The sequence below is a fragment of the Arachis ipaensis genome, chromosome B09 (genome assembly GCF_000816755.2).
Source record: "Arachis ipaensis cultivar K30076 chromosome B09, Araip1.1, whole genome shotgun sequence".
Lineage (NCBI taxonomy): Eukaryota > Viridiplantae > Streptophyta > Magnoliopsida > Fabales > Fabaceae > Arachis > Arachis ipaensis.
The window spans coordinates 40244867-40258601 of record NC_029793.2 but is presented as its reverse complement, the minus strand read 5'-3'; the positions used below and the strand labels follow the sequence as shown (position 1 = coordinate 40258601).

Genomic DNA, 13735 nt, shown 5'->3' with positions numbered 1-13735 from the left:
GTTAGATGGCCAGATGATTCATCCATTCATGGCTGATTAGTAATTAATTATTTTGTTTAGAGTTAATTTGATTATTTGATATTGTTCAATGTTCAATTAAAGATTTAGTATTACAGATTTAGAATTTTTAATTTTTTGTGTTCTATGTTGTATTTGTATAAGAATAATTATAGAGGATTTGAATGTGTATTTTAAAATATTTGTTATAATGTATGCTACTATAATTTATAATGTGCTTTAAGATTGATATTATTAATTTTGAAGGGTTAGAATTGAGTAAATATACATTATGTATGAATTATATATATATAAACTTCATAACAGGTGAACTCGTACGAGTCTACGAGTTAACTCGCGAGTCGAGTCTAGGTCAGCTCCACGAGTTTACTTAGACTCGCGAGTTCGACAACTTTGCATGCAAGTGCGACTGAGTGCGAGACGGTGATGACTAACAAGATGGTGACGATTGATGACACAGAGAGCGACGAGGACCTTAAGTGCTTGACCGAAAACAAGAGAGGGAGAGAGCTTGAGATTGAGCCAGTGAGAAAAGAGATGAAAGCTCGAGCTTCAGTAAGAAAAGGGAGAGGAAAGAGACGTTATGGCTAAGCTTTTTTCTTTTTCGGGTCAGCTTGAGAGATTAGTGAGAGATTGGGGTTGGATTTGGGTTTGGGCAGGGACAATGAGATAAGGTTAGATTTTTTTTCTGGAGACCTAATTGTATTTTTAAATTTTTAAGAATTTAAATGTCCGCAAAATAAAAAGTCAGGGATATATTTGTCTTTTTACCAAAAAATTTAAACATGATTCAGTTCAGATTGTGTAAATTGATCGGATCAAACCGGATCTAATAATTATAATAAGGACAATTGGGTTTATTATTGTTGCTATAATAAACTAATTTTTTTTGGTTTATTAAAAAATAAATTATTAACCGGTTCAATAAAAATATTTAATAATAATATGACACATGTAAATATCTTTAAAAATGATATTTTTAGTGTCTTTACTAGTGTATGAACCCGTGCTGAGCACGGAAAAATTTATAAAAGTAAAAAAAAAATTATATGCTTCGATATTTAAAACAAAAATACAAAATAATAATTATTTTAAAAAATTTATAAAATTATTATCAAAATCAAAGTTTAACTTAAAAAAAGTGAGTAATAATTATTTTATATTTTTTAAAGTAAAATAATTATACACTGATACAGAATTTAAAATAAAATTAAAATATTTACATTAGAATACTATTTTTTCAAAGACTTCTCTATAAATAACATTGATGGTTGAATTTGCAGACATTCCTACGTGATTTATAAATAAAACTTTTAAACATCTCTTACTCTTAACTCTTGAAAGTGCCACATATAGTTGGCCATGTGTAAAAATTGGTTTGGGCAAGTACAATCCAACATGAGATAAAGTTTGTCCCTGAGACTTATTAATTGTCATGGCAAACGATACTATTATGGAAAATTGTCTTTGTTGGAATCTAACTGGGACGGTTTCATTTGTTGGTACAATATTCATTCTTGGAATCAAAGCAATATGACCAACATTGTTACCCGTTAAGACTTCACATTCTATGACATGATTTCCAAGCTTTCTAACTTGTAGCCTTATACCATTACAAAGACCACTGGATTGGTCAATATTCCTCAGTAACATCGCCGGAACACCAACCTTAAGTATTAATTTATGTGGAGGCAAACCAGAACAATTTATGCTATTCAGTAATTCAGGACTATAGAGATCTAGTTGACTCTCCATATTCCCTTCATCCATACAAATGGAATCCGAACTAAGATCTAATTTTCCCCTCTAGGAATGATAGCCATCAAATGGTTGTTGACCTCTTCAACGATGTCTAGTGTGGGAGCCAGTATAGTTCTTACTTTGAAAAAATCCATTGAGGACATGTTTTCCAAAATATTTGGATAAGAAAAATGAACCAACTCATCAAATGCCTGGTCCGAAGAAGGAATAACAATATCTCCTGGAAGACATATCTCAGATTCACCATCCATATTGTCACCTATTAGACCATCACCAACTTTCAATACCCACTCACCAAATTGCTCTGTCTCATCTTGATCTGAAGCAGTCGTCTCTATAGAGAATCTCATATTTTTTGTTAGTTTGAGCACTTGACAAAACTTCCAAAGACAAGACGAATTCATGGTTGAATGAACGATATGTTGTCTCGATCTTCGTAGAATGACAGGAAGAATTTGTCTAAAGTCTCCACCTAGTATAACCACTTTTCCTCCAAAGGGCAAATCTTTGCTATATGTTGGAGAACACCTCATGATATCACCCAAGCATTTATCAAGTGCTTCATAGCAGTACCTACTAATCATTGGAGCCCCATCCCAAATTATAAGTTTGGCTATCAACAGCAATATTGCTTGAGGGGAACTAGGTTTGATGTTACATACAGAATCCTCAGTTATATTCAGCGGTATTTTGAACCTTGAGTGTGCCGTTCTTCCATTGGGAAGAAGTAAAGATGCAATACCACTCGAAGCAACGTTTAACACTATATCACCCCTTGAGCGAATCTCAACAGACATAAGGTTCCAGAGAAATGTTTTTCCAGCACCCCCATGACCATACACAAAGAAAAATCTCCCATTCATCACAATACACAGCTGTAACAATTTTATCGAATGCATATCTCACCTCAGGTATTGCGCTGGCTAACATGTCTGAGGCATTTTTCTTTAAATCATCCTTGTTAAAGTTTAGCTTTTCCCTAATAACCCTTTCGGTTAACCAGGAAAATTCTACTTCAGTTGCTAAAGGCATAGGAAGATAGTCTTTTAAGGTTTTACCAGAGGAATGTAAGATCTTGTCTATATCCATTAAGCACAACTGCTTAATCTCATCATTTGACATTGTTAACTCTGCATTATATTAATTAATTAAGTAATATAAATTATAATAAATTATATTAATTATATTAATATTTAAATATCTAATCAAATCAATTAGTTGATATAATTAAATCAGTGCAATAAATTGTATTGAATGAATTAAAACAATTAAATTGGGAAACACTCTCCGAAGCATGCCACGTCAGCTTCATCATTAAGTGCAGACATCCGATTTTTATATAATAGAATAGATAGATTATTGTGATACGCACATTGATAGGCTCAATTTTTTTTTTGTTATTAGAGGCATGTACGTGATGTGCTGTTTTATGGGGCATAATAGTAGACTAATTTGTGGGGACAACCTTTTTGTATTTGTGTTATAGATAAGTCAGACTATACGAGTTATGTTTAAAAGAAAATATCATAAACAAATCGGATGGTCCGATTTACAGGGAGAAAATTTTGAAATTTAGAAGAAGCAAATCGGACCGTCCGTGTTGTATGAAAATTTATTTTTTTAATAAAACGAAAATTAAATCGGATGGTCCGAATTGATTAGCCGCCCTGCCGCACCGCACCACCACCACCTTCTTCTTCTTCTTCTTCTTCTTCTTCTCTCCTCGCCGCCGCCACCGGTCTTCATTACCGCCGCCGCTCTTAGCTGTCGCCGCCCCTCTTCGTTGCCACCGCTGCTCTGCTCCTCGGAGAAAGGGGGGAAGGGAACGCGAAGGGAGAAGAGGGGGAGGGGGTTTCGGGAAGAAGAGAGGGAAGGGGAAGGGTTCTCGCCACCGCCACCGGTCTTCATGGACGCCGCCGCTCTTCGCTGCCGCTGCCACCGTTGCACCGCCGCCCTGCCACCTGTGATCCGCCATTGTTCTGCTTCTTCTTCTTCTTCTTCTGTGAACTGAATTTTTGTTGTATAATTTCTAAATTTTTTGTGAAATTTGTTATGGAATATCTATAATTTAATTTTTTGTGATTTGGCTTAAATTTGGAATTGTTGTTGCTGAATTTGTTGATTATTGTTGCTGAGTTTTGATTATTCTGATTTTTTGCTAAGTTTTGTTGCTTAAATTTGGAATTGTTGTTGCTGAATTTGGTGGTGGGTTCTGGGGGAGGGGGTTACGGGAGTGGGGTGAGGGGGTTACATTATTTTAATTTTTTTAATATTATTTTTAATTATTTTTATTAATAATGAAGGGTAATATGGTAAAAAAATAAAATTGAAGTGGAAAAGGACGATTTTATAACGTTTTGTAACGTTGAGGATGATTTTAATAACCAAAAAAGGTCGGGGACGATTTTGATTTTCACCCCAGACCTTAGGGACGATTTTAGTACTTAACCCTAATATTTAATTTTGTTAGTAAAATCTTAGTTGTACTCTGTTTTAATAAATAATTATAATGAGATTAGTATTTTAGGCTGCGTTTGTTTCTAAGAACATGACAGGACAAGACACTGAGAACAGGACAGGATAAGACACTGATAGAGACACAAAATTTTGTGTTCTTGTATTCTGTTTGGTGATAAACTAGAACAAATTATGAAAATTCAATTTATTCTCATTTTTTTTCATTCAAAAAATTTGAGATGAAAAATATAACAATACAAAATATAATTATGATAATAAATTATATTAATTATATTAATATTTAAATATCTAATCAAATCAATTAATTGATATAATTAAATTCGTACAATAAATTGTATTGAATGAATTAAAACAATTAAATTAAAAAATACTCTCCAAAACATACCACGTCAGCTTCATCATTAAGTGCAGACATCCGATTTTTATATAATAGAATAGATAGATAGATAAATAGATTAAAGTGGTCTTTATTTCATTTAAGGTAAAACCGGGGTAACTAACAAAAAAAACTATATTATTTAACAAAAATAAATATTAAAGATTGTTATGTATATTTTTGGATATAAAGGACTAAAATGTCTTACTATAAAAACTTGAGGGACCAGGTAATTGTTCAAAATAAAAAAAAAAAAATTAATTTTTCATTTCATATTCTATTGTATCAAAATTAGGGTGGCAATGGCACCAATGGTCCCTCATCCTCTGCTCCACTGACTCGTTCTCCTGCTCTCTCCAGTCTCCACCCCGTGCTCGCCGATCCTTCCCCTGGTGCTTCCACCGACAACCGCGTCAGTTCAGGTAATTCTCTTCCCTCATCGGCTGTTCTCTCTGTTGTGCCTCGTTTCTGCTAATCTGCTGTGCTGCTTTTGTTCTATAAAGTTTGTAATTTTTTTCTTTGCAACCCGAAAAAAAAAACGAAAGAGAAGAAGCATTCTTGGCGGGGCGGGCTAGTGTGTACAGCCCATCAGTTAGACGGGGCGGCCGCCTTTCCGGCTGGATTAGACGGCCGGGGATGGCGAGCATGCCCGTTTGCAACCCAAAAAGAGTAAAGAAGCATTCTTGCGCGGGCGGGCTAGTGTTTGCAGCCGTTCAGTTAGACGGGGTGGGTTGGCCCGTCCGGGCGGGCTTAGACGGATTGGGGCGGGCGGGCATGCTGGTTTGCAACCCAAAAAGAGTAAAGAAGCATTCTTGGCGGGGCGGACTAGTGTTTGCAGCAGTAAAGAAGCCCGTTCAGTCAGACGAGGCGGGCCGGCCCGCCCTGGCGGACTTAGGCGGGGCGGGCGAGCATGCCCGTTTGCAACCCTGGTCAAAATATTAGTACTTTTATGTAAAATTCTGCCTTTTTCCACACCTTCATGCTTATAAAACGTACGAGCTACTAACGCAACTGTCTTGTGCCACTGCCGATCGACTACCTCTTGCCATCGCAGCCGGAGCCGAGTTCTCTACCGACGCTTGCGCGCTGGGTTAAAAATTGGGTCTTCGAAGGAGACAACAACATGCTGCAAGTAATTTAAGGTTGTTCTGGATTAATCTTTATCATTATTTCTTTTATACAGAAACTTCTTTTCATTTCAGTGTTAGGTTACGGTTTGGGTTAATTTTCTATTTTTGACCCTTTCTCCCCCTTAAATGAGTTATTCATATCAAACAATATATTGTGTTTTCCTTCTTTTCTATTCCTTTCCCTTTTATTTTCTTTGGGAATGGAAAGATGGTGCTGTTTTGTTCTGCACTTGGACTTCATAGTGAAGAACACTTTCTTTTGGATCATGCAAAATGTGTCACTATGATTAACCTGAAATGTAAAAAGGGTGGGAAACGGGAACATACGTTTAGGGAAAGTGCAAAAGCATTAAAACAATGTTAAATGTTAAGTTTCAAAGAAAAATGTGCCAAAGAAAAATTTTAGAGGTCAGCTGTGTACTTTAACTCTTTCAGTACACAATTCTATGTTGTTTATGTGAATTGCCCACTAGCCTAAATTGATAATTATAAATTAGGATCATTGTTCATATACATTTTATTATTGCCCATCTTGCGCTTGTCAATATTATATGCTAACTAAATTCATTTTAATTAGGAAATATACACGCTTTTCAGCATTACAGTGACGCTCCCTAAACAAGTGTTGCACTGAAGTGCGCTATCTGACTCGCCCTCATCCCGGAATACTTTGAGCTTTCAAACAATCGGTGCTTGCAAAAATGCAATATTGCAATTTCACCCCTATTTCTCCGTGACCAGCTCCTTCATCATCTTTGCTGCTACTTCTGAAACCGACATCTCTGGAGGAGTCTGAGGTATTTCTCTCACTCTTCTGCTTAATAAAGAAAGCTCTTTGAATATGCCGTATGTGAACTCCCTCGAATTGGTACAAAAGTATGATGGTTCTTGGTTTGATCAAGGGGAATGATTGATAGTTCAAAGATGTAGCGTGAAGGGATTGTGAGGAAGGAATGTTTTTGTGTAATGAAGGTGTTTGATGAAATGCCTCCAAGGAATATGAGTTCTTTGAATTTTATAGTTTTCTCCTTGTTTATATTTACTAGGTTTAATTTTTGGAAAATGGAACTTTGTAAATGAAGCAAGTTCAATTGATGAATTAAATTTAATAGCATTTAAAATTCTCTCAAATTTTAAAATTCTTTATTTATGCAAACACATTTATAATGATCAGTACATCAAGGAACCATTGTTACACTTGAACCCAGATGCCGTTCTTAGGGAAAATCATGGCTACTGTTTCTTTCATTGATGTTTTTGTCCATCACTAACGTAATTTATGGTTTTTTCCCCTTATAAATGTGCTTACTAATATCATAAATGTGCATACTAGAGCATTTGGCCAACAGTTTTCTGATTGGACATGGCGGATTTTCTGACCTCTACCCACCGTGCCAAGTGGATCTTCACTCCTCAACAGTTGGTACTTGTTTCTTTCTATCATTTCTATTCATCTATGTTTCTTTTCTGGCTGTAAGGACTTCTTTGAAAAAGAAACTATAAATCATGACTCATGAGGCATAGTCTCTTATGTTCCTTCACCACTGAATGATGATTTATTTTCTGGATAAGCTCATATTATGCTTTACATGGAGATAATTTTAGATTTGTAAATTGCTGAGTAGGTTGAATTTTAATTCTTAAATGTGCAATTTACTTTTTTGTGCAATTGATGCAAAAGTTTGATGAAATTCTATTTTCTCCTGTATTATGTGTGGTTTATGGTTCAAGTATATCTGTTTTTGTCTTAGGTTGAAAAATATAGAGATGCTAGTCAGAGAGCCATACAAACTTTAGAGAAGGTATGTACACTTCTATAATGTGCTTGTGAATCTTCTCCCCAAATTTTAGAGAAGGTATATATGCTTCCATAATGTGCTTGTGAATCTTCTCTCTCCCCCCTCCTTTTTCTTTTCTTTTTCGCTTTTTTTGTTCTTATAAATATATTTTTAATTTGCAACATTTTCAATCAGAAAGCAAGGGGGGCTACATTTTTTATTTTTGGATATTTTTGGTCTAATCATGTGGGGATTATTACTTTTTGTTTTATTTTATTTCCTACATAAATAACGTTTCATTGAACATTTTTAAGTTTATATTTACTTTACATTTTTCATTTTTGGATGTTTGTGGTCTAATCATGCGGGGATTATTGTTTTTTGTTTTATTTTATTTCCTACATAAATAACGTTTCATTGAACAGTTTTAAGTTTATATCTGGTTAATGATGGCTATTAAATTTTCTTAATAGTGTGGAGCAACTCTGATGGAAGTAGATAGTGATGGGACAATGTCATATCCTGAACCTCAGAATTCTGCGAAGGATAATGGTAAATGTGATTTCAGGAGAATTCACTCATTCCTTTCTTAGGATGTTGATAATGCTCTGTCTTCTAATTTTCAATTGCTTTGGAAAATGCTTTGTGTTGCTCGTGATAGTTTATTTAAAATTTCTAACTGTTAAGAAGGGTATTATTTTCTGTCAGCTGAAAAGCATTCTCGGTCAAAACCTCTTAGTATTGAAGAAGAACAATCTATAAAAGTGTTTTATGAAAACAAGCTACAAGAAGTTTGTAAAAATTTCCACTTCCCTCATAAGATCCAGGTATGCAAGCTCCTCTTCAGTTTCCAGATTTTATAAACAGTCTGTGTTTATGAACTAATTTTGTAAACATTATGATATGTAGGCAACGGCCCTTATCTATTTTAAAAGGTTCTACCTGCACTGGTCAGTAATGGAACATCAGCCAAAACATATAATGTAAGGTTTGTGATTTGTCTCAGTCTATATAGGTGATAACTGGTTCAGAGTACAAAGAAATAGAGTAATATACCTAGAAAACGGTGTGCATTCATTGGTGTTCTGGATCTACAAGAGCAGAGGGTGTCCTAGAGTCCCTGAAGTTTCCTAGTTCCTTCTGCACAGTTTTTTTTTTTTGTTGAAATTCCTTTCCCTAATACCTATATCCTGTTGTCGTCAGGCGCTGTACAGCAGAGGCCCAATTTTGACTGCTCAGATTCCTATAAGATGACCTTTGGAGTTTGGACTAAAGATGAACAGTTACATATTATTTATAAGAGTTTTGCTAAATGATTAAAAAAAAAAGGTGGAAGCCTTATAAGATTTTTCATGCATTCAGTTTATTGGGAATTTAGAAGTCTTAGGCTTCAAACGAAAACCTTTCTTTTTTTTATTCTAGGGGACTTGTGCGTAAAATCCTACTTTCGTTGTAATTGTTTGATTGATTACTTGTGCAGCTCGCTGTATTACAGTTCATCCAAGCCAGGGTTGTATTTGTAAATTTTAATTGTTTTTCAAGGTTTAGTTATTTGGTTGGTTCCTGTGGTTTATTTGTAATTAGGTCCGTGATTTTGAATCGCTAAAGTTTTGTAATCAAGTCCTTGGAAGCAACCACCAAAAGAGGGAGGAAAAAATATATGTTCTTGTTATACCTTCTCCATCCCTCACCATCTCTCTTCACCCTCACCTTCATCTGACACCAGCCTCCACCCAAACCAAGCAATGTTATTATCAAGATAGAGCTGATTGCCTGGCTTTAAATCTTTGATTTTGTTTTTTAGTTAAATGTTTTTATTACATGTTAGCCTGTCAATAACTTGGACTGAATTTTTTATAGGTTGACCTGCATATATGCTGCTTGTAAGATAGAAGAAAACCATGTCTCTGCTGAGGAGCTTGGTAAAGGGATCTCACAGGATCATCAAATGATTCTCAATAATGAGATGATAGTTTATCAGGCATGGATAGGCTTAACATATCTAATCTATGTATCTTTTTATTATTATCTTAACTTTTATTCTTTGATGATATGAAATACTTGTTTTGTAGAGTTTGGAATTTGATCTTATTGTTTATGCACCATATCGTTCACTTGAAGGTTTTATGGATGATATGGAGGTATGCTTTGGTTGGTCAATGAGTGGAATTTTAAATTAAATTGTCTGTTTTTTTTACATCATATTGAATGGCATGATTTTTATAGTCTGCTATTATCATTGGATTTTACTACTGATCTTATTTTATGCTGGAATTTGTGATCAATGGCAATGATGAAAGGACTTTTGCAATGCTAGCGAGGACCAGCTTCAAATGTTGAAGGTACTACTCCTACTATCCAAAATACTGGTCTGAGATGATTTCCATATTTTTTCTTTTTTTCTTAAGGGGGAAATCATTATTTTATACATTTACTCATGCAAGAATACATTGTGATCAGTGTTTTGAAATTGTGGTTATCATGGTGCCATGGGGAAATGACGTGGCGGATTTTGGGGCCACCGCCATTACGCTATGGTGGTCCGCAATGTGAATGGCGGAAATGGGAGGCTTGGGTGTAATTTTTTCTTTTTGCATTTGATGGTTATTTTGGTCATTTAGGAAACCATAATAGCCAAGTTAGAGAGCTCAAATTCTCAGACACTAGCTTTTTAGCCTCTGGTTCCCTCACCAACCCAAAAATCTCTTCCCTCTCTGTCGGACTCCCTACCTCTTCGCATCTGGAAGAACTGCCAATAGCGTTACTGCTGTGTGCTGCGCTCCTCCTCCTCCTCCTCCTCTGTTTTCCCTCTTCGTTGTTCTCTCTGCTGCTGGAGGCGCCATCTGCTGCTCGACGAAGAAGCCGTTGCAGCATCTCGCACCGCAGCATTGCTGCTGCCAGCAGTTGGCCCTCCTCCTCCACGCTAGGTGGTTTTCATTTCCAACTTTTCCTTCCCTAGCTTTACAAAAACATTACTTTATCTTATCCTTTTTTTCTTTTCCTTTTTTTTTTGAATATTTTGGTTTTTCTGGTTTGTTCCTCTCTTCCATTCAGTTTGAAGTTCTGAACCTGTATTCTTTATCCTTTATTTCAATTTACATAGGGTCACTACTCATCATCTCTTATGTTTTTGGTGACTTAATATTGTGTTTATTTGTTGAATTTGCTGAATTAATTGATGCTTTATGAGTAGAAAGTTGCTAATATTGATAGATTTTCAGTCCATCCACCATTTCAGCCATTTCCCGCTACACCATACGCCATAATCCTATGACAGATTTTCAGAGCTACAGTTTTATCTGTTTAACTGTTGTTTTATTGAGTGAATTCCAGGATGTTGAAAATCCGAAATAACTTGCTTTTTCTCGTGATGTGTAGAGATTACAAGACACAGCTAGATTGGAAATTGATAAAATGATGCTTACAGATGCACCACTTTTATTTCCTCCTGCGCAGGTAGTCTAACAATATTATGTAACTTTCAGAACTCCGAATTGTATCTACTGTGTTGTGACACGAATTAATGAATTTCATTTTATGAAACGCTACTGATGTATTCAAATTAATTGATGTTTTGGAGAGACTGGTTAACAGAAAACAATGCTATGTTTCTCAAATATTTTGTCTACAAATAGAACAAGGCAACAAACCAAACACCCTCTACAGTTTATCGCCAATCTAGTTCCAACCTTCTAGTTCAAATTAGTTATAAACCTTTTTGCCTCCAATCTTAATATCTATATGATCGAGTCTTTTAATGCAGTTGGCTTTAGCTGCTTTGCGCAGTTCAGTTGCACTCCATCAAGTTATTGACTTTGACAGGTACCTTATCCCTTCACATTTTTTCTCTGCAAAATTTGATTCTGAGACAGAATTTGTCTTGGATATTATCTTGTAGTATTCTTTGATGAAAATTAATGTATTGGTTTATACGCTTTTCTACTACTGCAGTTATCTGAGCAGTTTATTTTCTCGTCAAAACTCCACACATACAATGTCCGAGCTTATTGAAGCACTTAACACAATTGATTCTTTGGTATTGTGTCTCATTTGAATATTTGTCACTAAGTTGAATATTTGTCATTTGAATATGGAGCCAATGTTGCTTGCATCTAAATATCCAGGTTATGAAATACAAATTTCCTTCAGATAAAGAATTGAAGCATATCAATAGGAAACTGAAGTCTTGTTGGGGTCAAAGCTCTCATGACGAGTACTTCCTTAACCCTTATGTTGAATTGCAAGCTAGTCATTTACTTCTAAACCTCACTGCAAAATGTGTTTGAGATATTTCATGCTGTATAATTTTGGATTGCTTTACAGGGGAAAGAAGCGAGAGAAGAAATCAAAGCACAAGTCGAAAAAGAGCTCAAGTGAAGCACACAATGCGCCGCCTCCTGCCTAGGTTTATGTTTCCCTTCAGTCTAGCTATCCAGTTTCTGATTTTTCGATAGGGAATGGTTTTAGCTGTTTGAAAATGAAAGTTGACATGGTATTAAGGGAAGGGAAACAATGAAAAACTGACGCAGGCGTCTAGTGAGTCTGATTTTGTAATTTTTGTTGCATACGCATGTCCCTGAGTTGGGGTTCATATGCATTGTTTCAAATAATATGGTGTTTGAAATTCTTCAATTCTTAAATTCATGCTTGATGTTTAGAATCCTTCAATACTGAGGTTGCAATGTTTCACTACTAGAGATAATTGGACTTAATGATCGATTTTGTATCTTTAACATGCTGAATCATACTGGAACCTTTTGTAATGACTAAGCCGCATATGTGGTCATAAAAATTATTTTGCTGGAAATCTGAATTTCATTTAAGGGTGTTCATTGTCCAGTTCGGCCGAAGACCCGGTTTGGGTTTGATCAATTTTGGTCAAGTTTGACCTGATTTTATTATGACTTGGTCAAAATCAAAACTTAAAAAATCGACCTGGGTAAATTATTCAACTAGGTTCAGATCAGTGTTTGGGTCACCAGGTCCAGTCCGGTTGAATTCAAAATAAAAAATATAAATAAAATGTTTAGAGAACGATGAACATTTTCAAGGTATGTTTTGTTTGAACCAACATTGATTCCTTCAGACGTATCAATTGGACAAATGCGTCCATAATGACTAGGATGGATATCTCGTATCCGAAAACTAGCAGTTCGCCTCGCTGCTTTAATGGTAGTTTTCACATTTTCCCTTTCTCTCGTAGTATGGGGAAGAAGTGGAGATGGGATGGGCATGTAGCTTAGAGGATTAGAGCACGTGGCTACGAACCACAGTGTCGGAGGTTCGAATCCCTCCTCGTCCTTTAGTGAAATTTAACTGTCTCAATTCCCGGGCGATTGCGCCAAAAATCCCATTATCTTAAGTTCTGGATCGAACCAATCCATGACCCAAATAGTTCATGGTAGAAAATTGAGTTATTTGGGCCCGGAGGTAGCAATATAAAGAAGATATCATTATTCATTAATAAAAAAAAAGACTAATAAAAATGTTCTACTTTATAAATAGACTAAGTACTAAATAGACTAAGTAGAAATTGTTTACTAAAAAAGTCGCATTCTACAAAAAAATCAAAGAAAAAATGAAGTAAATAGAATATTCAAGAGGCCTGTAAAGATCAAGATAAAGACGAGTGCGCCGACTTGAGATTTTGGCATTATAACCCTACACAGATCAATTTAAGGATTTATATATTTTTCTTATCTTCAAATAAGATTTGGAATAATAGGATTAAATTAAGAAGTTTAAAATTTTTTATTATTTAACATATCCGTTTCTGTTACAACCAGTATTGGGTTTTTCTGTTTGAGCCGTACGAGATAAAATTCTCATATACGGTTCTCAGAAGGGGAGTTCCTTTGGTTTACCTATCTCAATGAAGTCTATGATTGGTTCGAAGAACGTCTTAAGATTCAGGCGATTGCCATAATGCCAGAGGAATCATTACCGCAGGGCATAGAGGGGGAGGTCATAAGCATCTATACCGTAAAATCGATTTTCGCCGGAATGAAAAAGACATATATGGTAGAATCGTAACCATAGAATACGACCCTAATCGAAATGCATACATCTGTCTCATACATTATGGGGATGGTGAGAAAAGATATATTTAACACCCCAGAGGGGCTATAATTGGAGATACTATTGTTTCTGGTACAGAAGTTCCTATTAAAATGGGAAATGCCCTACCTTTGAGT

The 13735-nt window shown here is 35.4% G+C and overlaps 2 protein-coding genes across 8 annotated transcripts; one reads left to right on the top strand and one right to left on the bottom strand.

Annotated features, from left to right (window-relative positions):
* LOC107615522 lies at nucleotides 1243-4672 on the bottom strand. The gene is made up of 5 exons (XM_021111859.1): nucleotides 4643-4672; nucleotides 3456-3786; nucleotides 2767-2909; nucleotides 2024-2654; nucleotides 1243-1778 (listed from the first exon to the last, which is right to left on the bottom strand). The coding sequence occupies exons 1-5, from the start codon at nucleotides 4670-4672 to the stop codon at nucleotides 1243-1245; spliced, it is 1671 nt and encodes a 556-aa protein (XP_020967518.1).
* Nucleotides 4867-12304, top strand: LOC107617337 (cyclin-H1-1). Of its 7 annotated transcripts, none has more exons than XM_016319079.2 (16): nucleotides 4873-5055; nucleotides 5688-5775; nucleotides 6361-6560; nucleotides 7097-7186; nucleotides 7515-7565; nucleotides 8015-8093; nucleotides 8250-8368; nucleotides 8451-8524; nucleotides 9402-9522; nucleotides 9614-9682; nucleotides 9842-9883; nucleotides 10920-10997; nucleotides 11305-11363; nucleotides 11493-11577; nucleotides 11666-11754; nucleotides 11865-12304. In XM_016319079.2, exons 4-16 carry the CDS (start codon nucleotides 7127-7129, stop codon nucleotides 11944-11946), a joined length of 1008 nt encoding a protein of 335 aa, XP_016174565.1. In that variant the 5' UTR covers nucleotides 4873-5055; nucleotides 5688-5775; nucleotides 6361-6560; nucleotides 7097-7126; the 3' UTR covers nucleotides 11947-12304. The 7 variants fall into 7 exon arrangements, 6 of the variants coding, with proteins under 6 accessions (XP_016174565.1, XP_016174564.1, XP_020967147.1 ...); XM_016319078.2 differs by having other exon boundaries at nucleotides 6341-6560; XM_021111488.1 differs by having other exon boundaries at nucleotides 5688-5778.

Bases quoted from the DNA above. Each gene is read 5' to 3' on its own strand.
- LOC107615522 (XM_021111859.1), bottom strand. From the start codon at position 4,672: ATGTCTGCACTTAATGATGAAGCTGACGTG. The intron at 2,910-3,455 runs GTGCGGCAGGGC...AATATAATGCAG, and splicing joins AAGAAGGTGGTGGTGGTGCG to AGTTAACAATGTCAAATGAT. The intron at 2,655-2,766 runs GTTATTAGGGAA...AAATTGTTACAG, and splicing joins TTTCCTGGTTAACCGAAAGG to CTGTGTATTGTGATGAATGG.
- LOC107617337 (XM_016319081.2), top strand. From the start codon at position 7,127: ATGGCGGATTTTCTGACCTCTACCCACCGTGCCAAGTGGATCTTCACT. The intron at 8,369-8,450 runs GTATGCAAGCTC...TATGATATGTAG, and splicing joins ACTTCCCTCATAAGATCCAG to GCAACGGCCCTTATCTATTT. The intron at 11,364-11,492 runs GTACCTTATCCC...CTACTACTGCAG, and splicing joins CAAGTTATTGACTTTGACAG to TTATCTGAGCAGTTTATTTT.